The sequence below is a fragment of the Empidonax traillii genome, unplaced genomic scaffold, assembly GCF_003031625.1.
Source record: "Empidonax traillii isolate 1590-97213 ecotype Southwest subspecies unplaced genomic scaffold, ASM303162v1 scaffold1389:size274315, whole genome shotgun sequence".
Classification (NCBI taxonomy): domain Eukaryota; kingdom Metazoa; phylum Chordata; class Aves; order Passeriformes; family Tyrannidae; genus Empidonax; species Empidonax traillii.
The window spans coordinates 239,356-258,421 of NW_020956582.1; the positions used below are offsets into that span (position 1 = coordinate 239,356).

General features: G+C 53.3%; 1 protein-coding gene across 1 annotated transcript in view; it reads right to left on the bottom strand.

The window, feature by feature from the left end:
• Positions 1–19,066, bottom strand: part of SAMD4A (sterile alpha motif domain containing 4A) — a 49,244-nt gene that overhangs the window by 28,281 nt on the left and 1,897 nt on the right. Inside the window, exons 2-3 of the mRNA XM_027906984.1 lie at positions 9,590–9,598; positions 6,472–6,993 (exon numbers count right to left, since the gene is read on the bottom strand). Of these exons, the coding sequence (XP_027762785.1) occupies positions 6,472–6,993; positions 9,590–9,598 (531 nt within the window). The remainder of the gene's footprint in view (positions 1–6,471; positions 6,994–9,589; positions 9,599–19,066) is intronic.

Consider the following 19,066-nt stretch of genomic DNA (forward strand, 5'->3'; position numbering starts at 1 on the left):
AGAGCCATCCACATCCATCCAGGGCCATCCACATCCCCCCAGAGCCATCCACATCCATCCAGAACCATCCACATCCAACTAGAGCCATCCACATCCATCCAGAACCATCCACATCCAACTAGAGCCATCCACATCCATCCAGGGCCATCCACATCCCCCCAGAGCCATCTGCATCCCCCCAGAACCATCCACATCCTCCCAGAGGCAACAGCTGCTGGTAAGATGCCCACAAGCTGTGGGATGCCCCACAGCTGCATGGTTGGGCATCTGTATCAGCAAAGCCACCACAGAACTGCAGGTCCCAGCTGAACAGAGCAGGAGAACCAACCTCCCAGATGTCCTGAGCCAGGTGTTCATCAAGGGCTGACTGGTTACCCAAGTCACCCTGTGAATCCTGTCTTTTTTTCCCTTCCAGTGCAGAGTGTGATGTCAGGAAGGTGACAGGTAGGCTGATTAGCTTCGATGTCAGTCAAGGAACCCCGTGGAGACGACTGAAGGTGGGACCTCAGCATCACACTGACCTTTGTTGGTCAACCAAAGACACAGTGAGGAAAGAGATCCTTCAGGGACAAAGAGGTGAGAGGAAAGTGCCAAAACAGGCTCAAAGGAGGATCCAAATGGGCTGAGGCAGCTAATCTGAAGTGTCAAGGTTAGAACAGGTTCTGACTGTTGCTCAAGTACAAGAGTAAATCAAAACACCGGGTCAGGAAAAACTGAGCAAGGCAACACAGATGCTGGCAGGGATAGAAGGATTTCCTGCCCAAAATGTCTTCCAAACATCTTCACCCTGATCCCTTGAGAGCAATGGAATCACTGAGGTTGGAAAGGCTCTCTAAGATGGTGTCCAACCATTCCCTCAGCACGGCCAAGCCACCACTAAGCCATGTCTTCAAGTGCCACGTCCACATGTTTATTTAAGTCCCTCCAGGGATGGGGACTCCACCACTGCTCTGGGCAGCCAGTTCCAGTGCTTGACCTTTTAGGTGAAGAAATTGTTCCTAACACCCAACCTGAACCTGCCCTGGCACAACTGAGGCCATTTCCTCCTGTCCTATCTCTTGTAGTAACAAGGACTGTACGATGGGGCTGCCCTGACCCCTTCCATTCAGACAAACTAATTTTCCCAGCCCGTATCTTGATGCTGCACTCCCAGATCCCACACACCTGGGAAGAGGGGGAGCAACCTCCCTCCCTGCACCCAACCAGCCAACAACCACCTTGGGAGCTGACCTGGTCCTGGGGTGGGATGAGCACACACGGCTGGTCCATCAACTAAAATCATCCTGCCCAGCAGAGCAGCTCACAGATTGCTCTGGTTTGAGTTTGGACACCTCCCTGCCACCCAGAGGGTGAGGGACGTGGCAAATGGAGCAGCCTCAGCAGCAGGAAGCAAAGTTGGCTATAAAACACACTCAACAGCAGTAGGAAATCCTCCCCAGCACTGCTGACACCCCAAAGGCCACCACTCTTGTCCTCCACCACCTGGCCCACAGTCCTGTTTGCTGCTGCATTTATGTCCGTGGCTTTAAGAAAACAACTCTGCTCACACCTCACCTTCCCGTGCAAGAACTCTGATTTTTAAGCTACAGAATTTGGAGGATTTTGTAGCGCTGGGACCCTGGAAAAGTGGGTGACTTCTGGAAGTGCTCTCTGATGGTTATGAGCGACACTAGAGGGCATGAGCAAGACAACAAATGCCCTCGTCTGCCACCGCTGGAAAGCTCAAGTGTTTATTACAGGGCCAACGAGCTCCTCTCGGTCAGTCTATCAGCAGGAGAGAAGGAAAGCACACATGAGGGGTGTTCCTGGCTGGCAGGATGAGTGCCAGGGTGCCAAATCTCAGCACAGCCAAGCGAGGAACGAGTTTCTGAAGGTAATTCCCGAGTGCAAAGCTAATCCACCCCTGGCAGGAACAGGACATTTGTCTGGGTCACTGTTGTAGCCTCATTAAGAGTTTTCCACGTTGACAGGGCACGTTTTGCTAAGTTTGCACAGGAGGAAATGTGTCACCCTGTGGAAGGCAAACACAGGCTGAGGACACACAATCCCCTCACTCCAGGTGCTGTTGCAAATCTACACAGAGGAGAGTGACTTGCAAGCTGCCCATCAACCCAACACAGACCAGGGTGGTCCTGTGGGTTAAAAAACTGCAGTTATCCCGTTCTCAAACTCAGCTGCACAACAGTGCAGGGGGAGGAAGAGTCAGGAAACCCACACTCCATTCATGGGAGTCGCTTTCTTGATGTGGTTTGTTCCACCTCAGCTCCCTGATGACTAGGGGAGAACTCCACCATCTTCTTCATCTGCTCTCCCACTGGGGAGTCCGTAACTGCGGCGAATGTTGGCCAATCCAGCAGGCCATGCCATGCACATGGGTGCTGACACACAGGCCAGCAGCTGCAGGTCTGCCTGCAGGGCAGGGTCACTGAAACACAGAGTGGTTTGGGTTGGAAGGCACCTTAGGGATCGTTTAGTCCCACCCCCTGCCATGGGCAGGGACACCTTCCACCAGCACAGGTTGCTCCAAGCCCCGTCCAACCTGGCCTTGGACACTTCCAGGGATCCAGGGGCAGCCACAGCTTCTCTGGGCAACCTGTGCCAGGGCCTGCCCACCCTCACAGGGAGGAATTTCTTTATATCCCATCTAAGCCTGCCCCTCTGGCAGCTGGAGCCTGGGCTGGGGTGCATGGAAGGAACCCTTCTCTTCAGTTCCAGGACAAGATCGAGACTTTCCTCTTTCAGGACAAGGAGGTTGTAGAGGTGAGCATTTCTCCTCCCCTGCCCTGCTTGTTGTCCTTCTCTCTCTCCTTGCAGACAAACACCAGTTTTCTGGCAGAGGTTCCCATGGGAAGGGTGTAGCAGGCCTGAGCACCCGGCACCTTTCCCGTTTGTGCAGGAGCACGAGGGTGGCTCCAGGCTGGCAAACAGCTTGGTTGGTCCCCTCTGTTCCCTCACAGGGGAATCCAGGCACCACAGCGACACTGAAACACCAAAGAGTTTGCAACATCCCTTCTGTGTGAACACAGTCCCAAGAGCTGGGATTCCTGCTCTGCAGGACATTTCCCAGCAGGGTCTCTGGCTGTATCTATCCATCACTGCCCCGTCACTTTATGGTCTGAATGTGTACCTGCTCTCCCCCTTCTCAGCTTATCTAACAACAGACCCTCCTTTGCCTCGGAACAGATTCCCTTCCAACAGGGTGGAAAACACAGGGCCAAAGCTATGGTGGGCTTCCATTTGTCCACCAAGCCCTGCCACGCCACTGGAACACACTCAGGTGGAATCATTTACCTCAGGGGTAGGGAAGGAGCCAGAGCCCCCACGCGAGGAGCTGCTGGCACCTTTTGAAAGTCAGCTGCTTTCCTGTGTCCTTTGGAGTTCCCAGGCCCTGTGTCCAATGCAAGGACGTTGTGCAATCCCAAGGTTTTGCAACCATCACCTGACCCGGCTGCACAGTCGGGATTCCGGGTTTCACCCCAACCCACTGTGCTGGAGCAGCTCTGGCCTCCTGCCCACCTTCCCTCCCAACCCCAGCCAAGGCTGCCTTTACTCCTGGCACACCAAAGCTTGGCTTGAAGTGGCAGCTCAAGCTCTGCAGGGCAGGCTGAGAAAGCAGCGAGGGAGATGCAGTGGGTGGGGAGGAGCACATGAACATCACAGAATGGTTTGGGTTGGAAGGGACCTTAAAGCTCCTCTCGTTCCAACCCCTGCCATGGGCAGGGACACCTTCCACTGGACCAGGTTGCTCCAAGCCCCGTCCAACCTGGCCTCGAGCACTTCCAAGGATGGGGTAACCCCAACTTCCCTGGGCAAACTTCCATCTTCTTGGGTGAGTTCATATCCTCAGACCACTCCAGACCCAGACTCATCACTCAGGATGCTGGTCCCACTCTGGGATAACCATTACTGTGGTAAATCCAGCGTGACTCCCTCAGAGCACTCCAGGCTTGCCCTGTAAAGGCTGGAGAGCTCCAGCAACATCTCCTCAAGCCTTGGCCAATCCCTGCTAGAGCTGGAGACGAACCATTCCTGAACCAAACCTCAAAGCCTGGGTCTAGGTCCAGTCAAACTTAAGGACAACCCCAAAGCAAACTGTCACATGACCTTCCCCACCCGTATTTAACCCCTGTGCCACGACAGTGTGACACCTAATTATGCCACAACACCAAAGGAAGTTATCTTAGGCAAGATCACCACGTTATTCCTCTGGGAAAGTCTTTTCCCCATTCTGGCATCAGGAACAGGCAGTGCCTTTGTAGGGACAGGACTGGGAAGGCTGTGCCCTGCAGGGTTGTTGCTGGATTAAACCCCTGCCCAGACAAACACCTTCGAGTAAGAGGGAGAATTTAAAACTCACAACAACAGTAAAACCTAACCAAACAGTAAGGATCTGAGGGCTTTGCTTTGGAATAAAAGATTAATAGAGGTATTGATTGAGTCGAGGGGCTGGGACAAAGGCTGGGAGCCGTGTTTATTTTTTTAGCACCTATCTGTGGACTTGTCGTGCTTGCGTCCGAGCAAATATTATGTTAAGGAAGTTTATGAACTCACACGTGAAGTGTGGTTGGGTCACCTCCAGCTCAGCCCAGGGGTTACCTGAATGTGGTGCCTCCAAAATACACCTGCAGGAGTTCCAACAGCTTCACACACGGGACTAAACCACGGCTAGCAGGGGACGCCGCGGCCAAGGGAGCGGCAGAGGAGGAGGAGGGACGCGCTCGTCAAGCACAAGACCAGGCAAAGTGCAGGGCCACTGGCAGATCCACAGGTGCTCCTGTCCCAGCACTGCTGCACACACCTCGTTTTGGGGGAATTTAGGGACAACCACAGCAGTGCAGCAGCTCAGGCACTGCTGAGTAATTCGGCCGCTGCCTCAGTTTTGGCATCTTGTGCCGGTACTTGGGCAAGAGGTGGAGCACTGCTTCTTGCTGAGAGCCAGGTCTGAGCACAGAGGGGCTCAGAGAAACACCAGGGGGGTTTGGAAAGTGCCCTTCAGACATAAAGCATCTTGCAGAAGAGCTCCAGCCACTGTCAGTGATTAATTAACCTGCTGCACCCACCAGACCTCCCTGCGTCCAGATCCTGACGTGAGGAACCAGATCCCAATCTGAAGCCGTCTTCTCCCACTACCACCCTGGAAACTGCATGGAAACTGCCCCCAGAATATAATCCCTGGAGAGGTTGAACAGACCAAGTGCAAATCCATTCACGGTACTTTTCACCCTGCATCCTCGTTAAGCCCTTCCCATGTGGCTCGGTCTCCCTGCAGCTCCTGGAGGAGCTGAACATCTCCCAATCCCACAGCAGCAGCAGCAGCAGATGGGGATGGGATGGGCAGGATGTTCTGAGTCCGTGGAGAAGCTGAGACCCTTCTGCTACATCCCCACATGCCTGCAAGGATGGACACTGGAGAGGCAGGGAGCAGGGTGCTAGAGTAATAAACCCAGAGCTGTGGATTTGGAACACCACTTTAAAAAAAAGCAGCTGTTACAGGAGAGGAGAAAACCCAGAAGCCTTAAGTGACCATTTCAAAGCTTTCAGCTCTTTAATTGTGGCTTTCCACACGCTGATAGAGAAACCAGCGCCCTCGCCACAGGAAGCCTCTTCCCGAAGTGCTCTCTACATCCCTGATATCCGGGGAGATGCCGAGAGAGCATCTCGGACAGAGACCTTCTGAACATCCCAAAGGGAAGGAGGATGTCCCAGCCCTGAAGGTGAGGTGGTGGCAGTCACCCAAGCGACAGTGAGGGGGCACAGTGACCACAGTGACTCTGGGGGTGACCACAGCTCTCCAGAGGGAGTGGTGGCCAGAGGAGCTCCTGACTCCTGCTGAGAGGATGCTTTGCTCCTCCTCTCCCAAGGATGGCTCTTCAAAAACCAGTCAGAGCTGCGCTACATCCTCACACAATACCACTGATAAACCTCTTTGTGCTGCAGATCCAAGTGAGTGTTTTCACATACCCTGAAGATGGCAGATTCCAGCCCTGCTCCCAAAAATTATCCCTGCATTCGTGGTCCTGATCCCATTTCCTCCCAGTTAAGTCCCCGTGCACTTTTGGACTTGCCTCAAGTCCCCCAACTCGCTTTTGGACACGAGGCATCAGCTCCCTGCTTGCTTTAGGAACTCCTGAAACGTGAACTGCAAATCTACACGGAGCTACACGAAATACAAGGGGTTCCCTTCAATAACACACATTTTTTTGCTCTTACAGCTTGGCTGTTTTTCTCTCCACTCCATCTCCTGAGTCTTTAAAATCCCACAGGGCTACAGAGAAAAAAAAAAAAACCCAACAAAACAACAAGGCGAGCAGGAAATAAAAAAAGCAGGTGAGGAAACAGAAAAAGGAAAAAAAAATAAAATAAAAGGGGGAGTTTCCTGTGGCCCACATGAGCTCAGCCCCCCAGCTGACCACGGCAAAGCAGCAATTCCTAGCGGGATGGTGGCGGGGGGGGGGGGCGTTGGGTACTCACTGGTGCTTGTGCTAGTGCCGATGGTGTTGATGGTGGTGGGGACGGAGGAGGAGGAGTAGAGGGGCAGGTGGCCGTTCTCGCACGCCAGGTTTTTGTCCTGCCAGCTGGAAGCGCTGACGCTTATCCCCGAGTCCCGAGAGTTCTGCCACCCGTTGAGCTTGTCGTCGGAGTTCTGTCTTTGGTGATAGTAGTGAGCCTGCCCGTAGTCCAGCGAGTCCGAGCGGCCCCGGCCCTGCCCGCCGAAGCTCCCCCCCGACGTGCGGTCCTCCAGGTGGTTGAGCCACATGGCCAGGGCGCTCCTGTCCTCCAGGGAGGTGGCGGGGTGGATCAGGGCGTAGGACAGCAGCTGCCTGCTCTCCTCGATGTGCTGGTTGTGCTCGATCGAGTGCGCCAGGATTTTGGGCAGGAGCTTCATGTACTCCACCTTCGCCTCGATGTTGCCGGGCTTCAGTAAAGGCAGGTGGGTTAGCAAGAGGGAAATCACTTTGTCCTTGGATTCCTGTTGCCACTGGTTGATGATTCCTGTTGGAGGAATGGGGAGGGGGGGAGAAGAAAGGGAGATAATTGAGAGATTGGCAAACTGAGCTAATTAAGATATAAACAGAGCGTGGCAGGGTGAATTGAACACATGGGATTTCTGCATCCAAAAGGATGTCTGCATGTTTTTGGAGGGGGGGGTTACCACGCTCCAAAAACCACGGTCATGGCAAAGTGTGCACCAATGGATGCCCCAATTTACCCAAATGCTCCTGAAAATCACTAAAATAGCCAAACTACACTCAGCTCTATGGCCACACAACTCCACTGCTGTCATCCTAACAGCAGTCATGATTTGGCCCAAGTTTTTTCCATATTGCTGCAGATTACAGAAAAGACTAGACAGAAGCACTTGGTGGATAAAGCCACCCTTTCAGAAGTACTCGCTGGAAAATGGAAAAGGTCAAGATTCAAACGAGATAACACAGGTTAGAGCCACGGAGGGAGAAGGGAAGAAGCATCCCAGCAGGAAAGCAATCACCCAGCCAGGGCGCTGGTCCATCCACCAGCCCCAAAGGTAGGGAGGGAAGGGCTCAGCTGAAGCAGCCCCAGAGCTCTTGTTCCTCTCTTAGCTCACAGCAGAGAGAAGAGGCCTTAGAAGACCAGACAAAAAAAAGGCAAACACAGGGTTTAACTCTAAAAAATATGCAGAAGGAAAAAAGCCAGGGAATTACAAACTGGTCACTTAACTCGAACTCCTGGAAAACTGATGGAACAAATAATGAAACAACCTATTTGTAAGCACTTAGAAGATAACAAGATGATAAGTGACTGCCGACACCGATTTGTCAGGAACAATTTAATTTCCTTCTGCGACACAGCAACCGGCCTGTGAATGGCTGGGGGAGCAGGCTGAGCTCTACATCTTGATATTCATTAGGTGCTGCCACACACGGCTCCCTCAGCAGCACAGCAGAGAGAAACTGCTCTGATGCGGGCACACAACTCATCCCAAAAACCACAGGGAGGGAGCCGGTGGCGGTGATTCACCGTCAGACTGGGAGGATGTGCCCAGCAAGGAGACACCACCCAGCACGTCATCAGTGATGGGGGTGATGTGATAAATGTGCTCAGTGTGCAGGTATAGACAGTCACACGAAGCTGGAATTGCCTTCCACGGGGTAGGATGGCCTATGCGACACCGTGAAATCTCCGTCACCAGAGGTTCTTCTGAAGATCTCTTATACAAACTCCCAACCAAGGATAATTCAGGATCTACCCAGCCCACCTGACTGACACTGCCCAGCCCCAGGACAGTCTCTTGTTCCAGTGCCGACCAAACCCTTTCAGCCTCTCAGCCCCTGCAGCAGGCTGTGCCTAAGGATACCACACCTGAACCATCTCCCTCTGCTTGCTTTAAACCCACTGCCCAAAACTGCACCAAGTGACATGCTGAGCGCTCACATTAATAAAAAAACCCTCCAAAACTTTACGTTCTCCCTCCCTGCCTGCTGTCTCCTATCCATTCTGTGTGGGAAGCTGCTCTGAATCCCTGATTATCCCTAAATACTCCACATGGTTTTGAGACAGGGTACTTGGACCCACACCAGTGAAATGGGTGTCCACCTGCAGGATCACACATCGCAGAATATCCCAAGTTGGAGGGGACCCACAAGGATCACTGAGTCCAACTCCTGGCCCTGCACAGGACACCCCCAAGGATCAATCCCACCATGTGCCTGAGAGCCTTGTCCAAACACTCCTCGAGCTCTGGCAGGTTTGGTGGTGTGACCACTTCCCTGGGTTCAGGGTTGCTCTTGGGAAGACCCAGGAGTTCAATTTGATGACCCTTGTCAACTCCCAGCTCAGGATATTCCACGGTTCTGTGACTCCATACGACCCATGCTGCCGGCCAGCAGCTGACCCACCCCTCCCATCCCCCCCAGCACCCCCTGACCCAGAAGGGGGCTCTTACAGTAGGGCCTTTTCCCAATTAGGACCAAACCCTGCAGGTCAGTCCCCGGGAACAACAGCGGTGCCGAGCAGCGCTCACCCCTCCAGCTTCGCCTTCCCAGCTCCAAGGTGTGCAACCACTTTAACAGGAAGCCACTAGATGGCTTGCTGGAAACACCAGCAGCTCTCACTGGAACTTTCTGCAGTGGTATTCACTTCTCCACAGACCTTACCCCTCCTCCAGAGCCGCTTCCCGAGCCAGCCGACGGCGTGCCCGGGACGTCTCGTGCCGACAGGAGCACGGGACACGACGTGGCACAGCTCTGGGGGAGAAGGAGCTGCTTTGCTGCAGCAGAAGTGACTTTTTGCTACTCTGGGTGCGCTCCCCGTGCCCGTGGGAACGCTGTGAGTTTGTTCTGGTGGGGAAAAAAAAAAGGGATTCGGGAAAGCAAAGCTCAGCCTGAGAGAAGCTGTAAAACACACAGTGTAGTGGGACTCAAGGTCCCCCAGAGCGCCTCCATATTTTCCATGTGCAGGTGCCAGTGCTACAGGCAATGCTTCCTGCTGGGATTAACTTGATTTATCTGCACCCTCTCTCTCTCTTGGCCAGTGGGTGGGTTGAAAATGCGTCCTATTTTCTCCCACCCTGCTGCAGGGAGGGATGTCACCCATCCCCTTATCACCCCACCGGGGTGGTCTGGCAGCGCTTCCAGGCTGGCACGGCCAAACCCAACCCTGGCACCAGCTGGGATACACCGAGAAATCAAAGATCATTAAAAACAGGCCTGCAGTGCACTGCTCAAAGAAATCAGTGCCACTTGTACGGAGGAGCCAAACACAGGCAGAGGAAGCAGAGCCTGGTGTGAACTGGGTGCAGGAGAGCAGGAGGAGGAGGAGGAGGAGGATGGGGGAGGCAGGTGGCCATGGCTGGACTCCTTTTCCTTGCACGGGAGAGGGCTGAGCGTGAAGGTCACCACTGGAAAAACACAGGATGGTGCCAGAGCTGCTTCCTTGGAACATTGTCTTGGACCTCTAAGAGATTTGGGGGTTTAAACCACAACCCCAAAAGATGGAGCACTGACCCAAAAGCCCGTGGCTGCTGAGGGACGGGGTGCTCCTCCCTGCCCCAGCCTGGGCAGGAGCTGCTCTCCCTCTCAGCCAGCAGCAGGATGTGCACAATTAGACCAAAATGGAAAATAATTAGATCCGAAAGAGGTTTGGCTCTCTCCGAGATGGGGCGGAAGGTCAGGCTTAATCCCATCTGCCAGAAAACAGAGGGATCTGGAGAGGGCGGTGCAGGAGGGAGAAAGCTGGAGCTGCCTGTGGGCAGGGGGGCTGGTGACCCCTCCCAGGCCTCTCTCCACCCTCTCCCTGAACACAGGAGCCCCTGTTTCGGTTCCTCACCTGCTGGTCATCTGGGACATCCCACCCTTTACTGCCAGAACAAGCGCTCCGGGTCAGCCGTGATGAGGACGTGTCCTGGTTTTGGGGTCCCACATCCCAGGGTTTGACATGATACCCGTGGTGGGTCACACTAATCACTTCAGAGCCTCATTAGTTCCCCTGGGTGCTGCTTTTTCAGGAATGCCTGGTGCTTCCCATCACAAGGATTTTGGTGCTCTATGGAATGTCACAACTATTGGTATTTGCAACAGGCAAATCTGAGCCCAGAGAGAGCCCCAAAAGTCAGAAACTCCCCCCAATTGCCTTGAAACTCCCCCAAATCCCTGTCCTGCCTGCTGCTGTCACTGAACTGAACTGAGCTAAAACAACAACTGACCATGAGCACTGCAAGGGGCCAGCTCCCATCCCAGCCCTGTACTGGGAAGGGAAGGGAGTTGCTGGTGCCCCCAAAGCAAAAAAATCCCAACTTTTATTACGGGACATTTTCTTGGGTGAGAAGCTGAATGAGGGGGGGGGGATGTGAAACAACTTTCCACTGCAGGATTATTTAACCAACAGGATTTTGCTGGTAGACAGCCCAGCTGATGTGTGTGCAGAGCGCCTGTGGATAAATCCAGCTCCAAATATAGCCGGGTCCCGCTCCCAAGGCTGAAACCTGTGCTTGTGCTATGAATAGGACCAACACTATCCCCAAAACTGGGGCTTCCTGACTGGGGAAAGAGGTGATGTTTGCCAAATTATTAAGCTCTCGTGGGATTTGTCTCGTCACAAATCTGCTTAATCGCTGCTGGATCCCAGCAAACTGTTGGCTGCCTCCACATCCACATCCAGTGGCGATGGATCCACCTCTAACCCTGCACTGCATGGGAGACCTTCCTGCCTTCACTCTGAACCTGCTTCCTGAGGGATGGCTGGGTTATTTCAACCACCAGCGAGGCACGTGGAGCTCCTGAGGCCGTTGATGGTGTACCAGGATGGCTGCCCTTGGATTTCTGGAAGTGTCCAAGGCCAGGCTGGACGGGGCTTAGAGCAACCTGGGCTAGTGGAAGGTGTCCCTGCCCATGGCAGGGGGTTGGAATGGGATGATCTTTAATGTCCCCTCCAGCTCAAACCATCCCAGGATTCCACGATTATGCTGACCGGGGTTCTGACAAAGCAGGCAAAATGAATGATGTGCAGTTTATGAGCTCATAATCAACAGTGTTGATTAACACTGAGAGGGTTTCAAAAATCGCCCAAGGATCTTCCAAGTGACAAAGAGGACATTCACACAGCAGGCTTGGTATCACTGCTCCTCAATGCTAAGTCAGTGCATTTAAGGGCTCCATTTATCAGCAATTTGCTCTTAAATTACTGGTTTGTTATGCCCTTGTTTTCAGTTTAACAAAGTTTTCCAGAAAAAGTTCTCAAAAGCCTATTCAGATAATTTGTCCAAGCAAGTAATGACCAAGAGACAGAACCACAGAACCATTAAAGGTTGGAAAAGACCTCTAAGTTCACTGAGTCCAACCATTAATCAGATGCTCAGACCTGAAGGGCACACTCCAAGCACCTTCCCAGCTGGGCTGAGAGCAACTGCACTCTCAGATGTGTTCAGGGAGAAAAACCAGGAGTTTGGACTAGATATTTAGGCTGAGATCCCTGATCTTGCCAAGTGACAAACTGCAGCATTAGGGACTGGAGGAACTGGGTTGCTCCTGGACGGCAACCAAGCGCTCCCAGGGATGGACGACCCCGAGGTTTTCGTGGCCAACAGCAAACCAGAAATCCAGCTGGTGCTTAGGCAGCTGGAACCTGCTTCAAGTGAGCCTGAAACTGGTGGCCACGGAGCAAGTGATGGCTATTTCTGGGTCTGCAGGAAGGTTTTACAAGAGGCTTCCTCAGCAACCAGAAGAGGCTCCCATTGTTCGCTGTTTCCTGGATTACCAGTGCGGCACCAGCTCCGGGCGATGGGCAGAGCTGCCTGGAGGCACCCACTTCTTCTGTCAGAGGCAGAAAAAAGCAGCACTTGGACTCCTCCTGCTGTGTAAAGACCCAGCAGCTCATCACTGCCCACCAGCTTTTCCACATATCCACGGGAAATGCTGCACTCCCACCAAAACTGCCCAAATCTGCAGTGACTGAGGTCATCGCCCGCCAGCCCCGGGGATCTCACACCCATTCCAGCTGCCTGGGTGCCTCCACCAGGGAAAAAGGGGTCAGGAAAGCTGACCCTGCACAGGACCACAGCCCAACCACCTCAGCTTGGCCTCAGCATCATCTCCCAGTGAACAGCCACCAAGAGACAAACCTCAACCCCGGGTCTACCAGCCACTTGTTCCAGTGGCTCCCAAGCACTCGCCTTTGTTTCCAGTTGGATTTACCCATTTTAAGATTGAATTTATCTGGTTTTAGATTCTCAACTAGGTGGTCTTAAAGTCCCTTACGACCCAAACCCTTCAGTGATTTCATGAGTGGGGTGGAGAGACCACACCTCACCTCACAGGGGTGGTTTGCAGCAAAGTTAAAGCAAAAGAGCAAAAAATGAAGATATTTCACCCACAAATCTGAATTTGCAGAAGAATTTGCACCAAGTGTATCGACCAAGGGCAGGTTGCTGCCAGTCCCAGCCTTCCCACAACTGGATTTACTGGTCTGTGAGATGGTCCAGCTCCCCACAATCCATCACACAAATCCTCCCTCCAGCAGTGCTGTGGATGTGCAGCTCTGCCCTGGCTCCAGCTGCAGCAGCTCGACTGAAGGTGAACCACAGAGCGTTTCCAGCCAAAGGGATTTAAATTCCTATTTGCAGTAATTAGCACCTGCACAGCAGCCCGGTCACAAATACTTTGTTTGGGCCAATTTACATCATTCTCTTCGTAAATCAGCCCCACTCAAAAGGCCAGCATTAAGGAAAACAAAGGGAGAACCCCCGTTGGAAACTCTCTGTACCCCATCCAGAGCACATCAATACCCTCGGCTGTTAAACCTGGCAGCCTCCTCTCTCCACCAGAGGCCAAAACTACCAGAATTCCAGCATGTGCCTCCTCGTTATTGCTATTGAGGCTAATTAAAAGGAAAAAAAAAGAAATGCCAGTGATAAAGGCTGTTGCAGACCTGCCAACTGCACGAGGCAGAGGGACGAGCTGACTCTGCAGTGCTGGTCAACCTGAATCCTGCTCCTCCTGTCACCAAGACGGATGCAAAACCAAGAATAACACAGGGAAGGAGGCACCAGCGATGCTTCCAAGCCCCTCAATTGTTCCTGAGGTTGCAGGGTGCTGTGTAACCCCCCGCAACTTCCCCCTGCTCGGCCCAACAGGACTGAGTTTATAATTTCAGCCTGTGCCAGCGCTGACCTCAGCACAGGGCGGGGGGGGGGGATCTAATCCCACGCGTCTGAAGGCAGCGGGAGCTGTGCCAAACCCCATCGTGCCCGCTGGATCCGGCACCCCTGGCTGCCTGGCACCTCCTGTGACCCCCACGCTGCAGCAGCCGGGAGGGGCCAGCCCTGCATCGTGGGAACAGCTCCCTCACAGGCCCCCAGAGCCGCTCAGCCCGGCGGATAACGCGGGATTTTGCAGAGGAAAAGACAAGAAAAGCTCGCAGTCGGCCTTTTGCTGTCACTCCCTCCCCATGCGGGTCTAACAGCCTGACCTCCGGGGAAATTTGGGAAGCAGTGGTGAAGCTCTTTCCCTGGAACAAGCCTTGGCTTGGAGCTGGGAACAACCAGAGGACCTGCAGACAAGCCCTGCACACCAGGAGGGCTTGGAACCAGCGACTGGTGGGAATCAGGGCTCTGTACTCCTCCTGGAGCACCCAGCTGGGAACCTCCAGGTCCAAGGTGCTCAGTGCTCCCCCAGCCTCCTCAGGAGATGAGGATATAAAAGGCCAAGCATTCCCCTCTCCCTGGGTGGTCGTTTTCCTGCTCGGATTTAAGCGCAGACGACCTCTCTGAAGGACAGATGGACTCTCTGTCCATCACACCCAGGAGGGGAGGGACACACAGACAGCAATCTGCGCCTTGCAACACCCAAGGCACGTGGCCCATCTCCCTTCTCCAGCGCTCGCATCCCAGCCCGCATCCCGCCTCCGTCACCGTGCCAAGGAGCACCAGCACTAGATGGAAAACTTGCCAGTGGTGCTCTGCAACCTCTGGGTTCACATGGTGCTGGCTCTCCTCCGTGTTCCCAGCAGACACATCACACTCTCGGAGGCTAAAAATACATCAAGTGCTTTCCTGGTGTTCCTTTTCCACCCGAGCCGCTGCTGCAGGGAAGCTCCGAGCAGGAGGGGAGGGGAGCAGAGGGGATACAGGGAAGAGAGGCCAGGAAAATGGAGCAATAGGCACAGCACGTCCAGCAAAATGAGGTGGCTGGGGAAGTCCCTGCTGCAGACAGCGCTGGTTCCTTGCAAAAACAAAGGCAAGAGCCACAGCCATGAAAAGTGAAGCATTTCTGGCTAAAGAGAAGGATTTAAGGACAGGCTGGATGGGGCTGGGAGCAACCTGGTCTATGGAAGGCGTCCCTGTCCATGGCAGGGGGTTGGAATGAGGTCATCTTTAAGGTCCCTTCCAACCCAGACCATTCTGGGATTCTATGATTCAGCACTGACAGGAGCACAGAAGAATTCAGGAAGGAGCATCTTCTCCAACTTCAGTGACGGAGATAAAAAAGCTCCTTCTAAATTAACTACAGTGTCCCTCTAATTTGTTAAATGGAACAGTGAGAATTTAATCACCAAAAACAATTCTGTCCCAAAGACACAACCTTTCTGCAACTGCTCCCAGCATCCCTTCACTACCCACTGCTGAGGTATCTTGAAGGCACTTCATTTTTGAAGAACAGAATCCCAAAATGATTTGGCTTGGAAGGAACCTCAAAGACCATCTTCTTCCAACCCCCTGCCATGGGCAGGGACACTTCCACTAGCCCAGGTTGCTCCAAGCCCCGTCCAACCTGGCCTTGAACACTTCCAGGGATAGGGCAGTCACAGCTTCCCTGCGTAACTCTTTCAACCATTTCTTCCAACCCCAAAGCCAGGCTAAGGAGATGCAACCATATGGCAAGCAACTTCTGGGGGAAAAACACCCCCAAACAAACCTCCTCCCCCAAAAAACCCCTTGTGGGGGACAAGACATGGGCCCTACTCGAGTTGTTGCCCTCTTCAAGCCAGTTCTCCCTGGGCAGCAAGTTCAGCTGTTTCTCACTGGCAGCTCCCCTCTCCATCGAGCTCTCCAAAGCAACAGCACCCCCACCAAGTGTTAGCAGGAACTGGGAACTTCAGCACTGAACCCAGGCTCAAAGACAACCCCCAAACAGATCACAGGATCATTTAGGTCAGAAAAGACCTCTGGGATCATTGAGTCCAACCTGTGACCCATCCCCACACGGCCCAGCGCCACATCCAGTCACTCCTTGGACACCCCCAGGACTCCACCAGCTCCCTGGGCAACCCCTTCCACGAACAAACGCTTCCTGAGAAGTGATCCTGGGATCCCCTCATCCCATCTCCCCCAAACAGGCTGATGAACCCTCCCCAGCAGACAGAGCAGGGCAGGGAGCTCAGCGCCCTCCGTCCAATCCGCAAACTCACAGTGGGAGCAGATCCCCATCATTTTGGCCAGGCAAAACATCCCTCACCAAAACATCCCTTAATTCCCGCTGAGAGCCACAAGGACAGAAGAGCCCAGTCCCACTGTGAGCAGAAATAAATAAGATTTTCATATTTTTGCCGCTATTTCCCCCCCTCCCCCCTCCCGCCTGCCCGAGCTTGCCAGAGCTCCAGTCATTAGCAGGCTGTTTGTACAAACCCAGATGTATTTTTAGCACCGGAGAATCGCATGGCACAATCATTAAGGAGCTTCTGCAGACAGCAACAAGAGCAGGGATTTTTCCTCCTCTAAATTGGCTCCAGCCACCACGGTTTTGCAGCCCAAAGCAGACTTTCAGGAAATTCAGAAGGAGCGGGGAGTCTTTTTCCATGACATATTCAATGCCGAGCTGAAGAACACTCGATTTTCACACTGTGCATCCGATGGGAGGTTTTATGGATTTGTTTTCCAGGCCGTACCGTTGCACACTTTTGCTATGGATCATAATACCCTGTATTATCACAACACTCCCTAGCAACAGGACTTTAATTTAGTGCAGAGGTTTCCAGTGCTGAGAGCGTTTCACTGACTCAGAGCAAAGATGACACGCTGGGAAACCTTATCAAAAGCCCCACGGGTGCCAAGGGAACCTACACTGCGTGAATGATGGTGTTCCATCTCCCCAGCGCAGCGTGGCCAGCACTGGCACAGAGAACACCTTGGGAAAGAGGAATTTGCTGCACTGATATCACAAGCCACAGTCCAGCCGGCGTGGAGCGATGTCTACGCTGATGGGAGTGGTGAAGAAGAGAGAAAATCCAACAAGTTCTGTCTGACTGCTCAGTGCTCGGTCATGAAAATGTGGGAAGTGGTTCAGTGCCAGAAATAAGAGCTCAGAGCCAGGTGGGGCGTGAGCAAGGATGGGATCCCACCTCCTGCTTTCCACCCAGAGGCCAGGAGGAGGACAGAGGTTGGGAAGACAACCTCCTGTGAGAGCTGTCCTGAAGAGCGAAGCCAACCTGACCCCAGACAAGGACACGCAGTGTTGGTTCCCCTTTACCTGCTGGAGCCCACAGACTCCTGGGCATCCCAGACATGCTGCTCCCAAGCCAAAGAAGGGCAGGATGGACTTTGGGAAGCGCAGGAAATAGTGCCAGGGTCCCACCTGAGCACGGAGGTGCAAAAAAAACCCCATCAAAGCTGAGGTGAGGTGATCCTTCATCTCTGCCCAGCGGGGCAGCAGAGCAGGAGAAGGCAGGAGCACCATCCGTGGGTGGGTGGAGGAAGGATACTGTGGCAGAAAGGACTCCAAACCCCCATCCCTCCTGGACAGCGGAGCGGAGGGGAATCCATCAGCCCTCGGGCAGGCAACGGGGAGACAGAAATATCAGAGCAGCCGCGCCAGGTCCGAGGGACAAAGATATCCCGACGAGCCCCTGGGTCAAGTGGCTTTTGCTGGCTGCTGTGCAAAGCCAGAGGAGCTCAGCCTGGCCTGCAGGGGCAGCCGGGCCCACAGCAGCGGGATGGGCCTGCAGGGATTAAAGCCACAATTAAACAGGGGCATGAAGATTCCCTCCGGGAGTCCCGACACTCCTGGGAGCCCACGGGCTCAGCCCCAGCAAAACTCTGCTGGTTTTGCCGCATCTGGGACCTGGGGAACAGGTCACATGCCTTGAATCCAGACTTTCAGTGGGATCTCCTAGGATGCAGGAAGCCAAAGGAGTTAAACTCACGACTTCTGTATTTCTTCTTTGAGCCTAATCCATGAAAACACCCCAGCTTTTCGGAGAGGAGACTACAGGCACAACCACAAGCAGGGAGGAAACACTCCTCTGATTTCTTGATTTCAACTGCAAAATGCCTTTTAGCAAAAGCTCAATTGAAATGCAGATGAGTTTCTTCAAAGGCTAAAAAACCCCCATATATATATATATAAAAATTATCTGAATGTCGTAACGGTGTTGCCTAAAATGGATGAAAGATTTAGAAGGGGGGGAAAAATACTACTAAAAATAAGTTATGAAGGGTATGTAAGGTATTGATATACAGCACATGGCTGAAACTGTTAATCATTGAACAGATTCCAGTATAAAAATAAAGAGACTGAAGCTGCACATAATGGAGGAGTTGCTCTATTTATAAACTTCTCTGTGCAAAGGGCAGCGAGGGCTGGGATGAGCCGGCAGAGGAGGAAGAGGGACGCTGCTACGGAGCCCACATTTGAGGGAAAATACAGCAGGGTTTTGGCGTTTTTTTATTATTATTATTATTTTTTTAAGCGTTGTCAACAAAATCCAACCGGGTTGTCCGGGAGCCTGTGTGCCCCAGCCATGTGAGCAGCATTTCCAGCCCTGGCATGTGACAGCTCTCCCAATTTAGCCAGTAACTGACTCCCTCTGACCTGTAATAACACCGCTCCCAAATTAGAGCCCTCAATTTGACTTGGCTCCGCTCCTTCCCTCCCAGCGACATAAAGCATCCTTTTTCCCCCCCCCTCTCTCCCTGAACATTCCTAATCCCGTCCTCTCCCACTGCCAACTCAAACTCCCATTTAGCCTTTTCCTATTTTTTTTTGGGAGGGAGGGACGAAGGGGGGCGCAGGCAGCAAAAGGGCAGGGAAAAAGCCCGGTGGAAAAACACCGAGAGACAAAAAAAAAAAAACAAAACAACAAACCAATAACAACAACAAAATCAGACAAAAATTCCAAGTTGGTGACATTCAGCTGGAAAAGCTCAGTGACTCACATGCAAATAAAATCTGCCCCAACTCAACTGCTGCGTGACGCAGGCCACTGGCTCCGGCACGAGAAAAGGGCCGGGATGAAATCATCCCACAATTAACCGGGAGCTTGGAAGGCTGCAAAAAGCGCGGCTCCCCCGGCTTGAACAGGGAACACAAAGGAAGGAAGTTCAGCCGAGTGAGAATATCCCCCTTGTTTCCCCCCCCCCCTCCTTTCCACCGACACCTCTCCCCATCAGTCATTCCCGAACCTCCGGCATCGCACGTCGGGTCGGCGCTCGGCTCCGGCAGAGCCGCTCGCTGCCAGCTTTTAATGGGCTTTCCTGGAAGACTCACTCAAAAGTAAAATAAAAATAAGTGTGGTTACGTAGAGAGGCAAACCCCCTCCCCCCCCCCCTCCCCACCCTGCCCCCAGCCAGCGGCTCCTTCCAGAGGTTTCTGTCCCACTC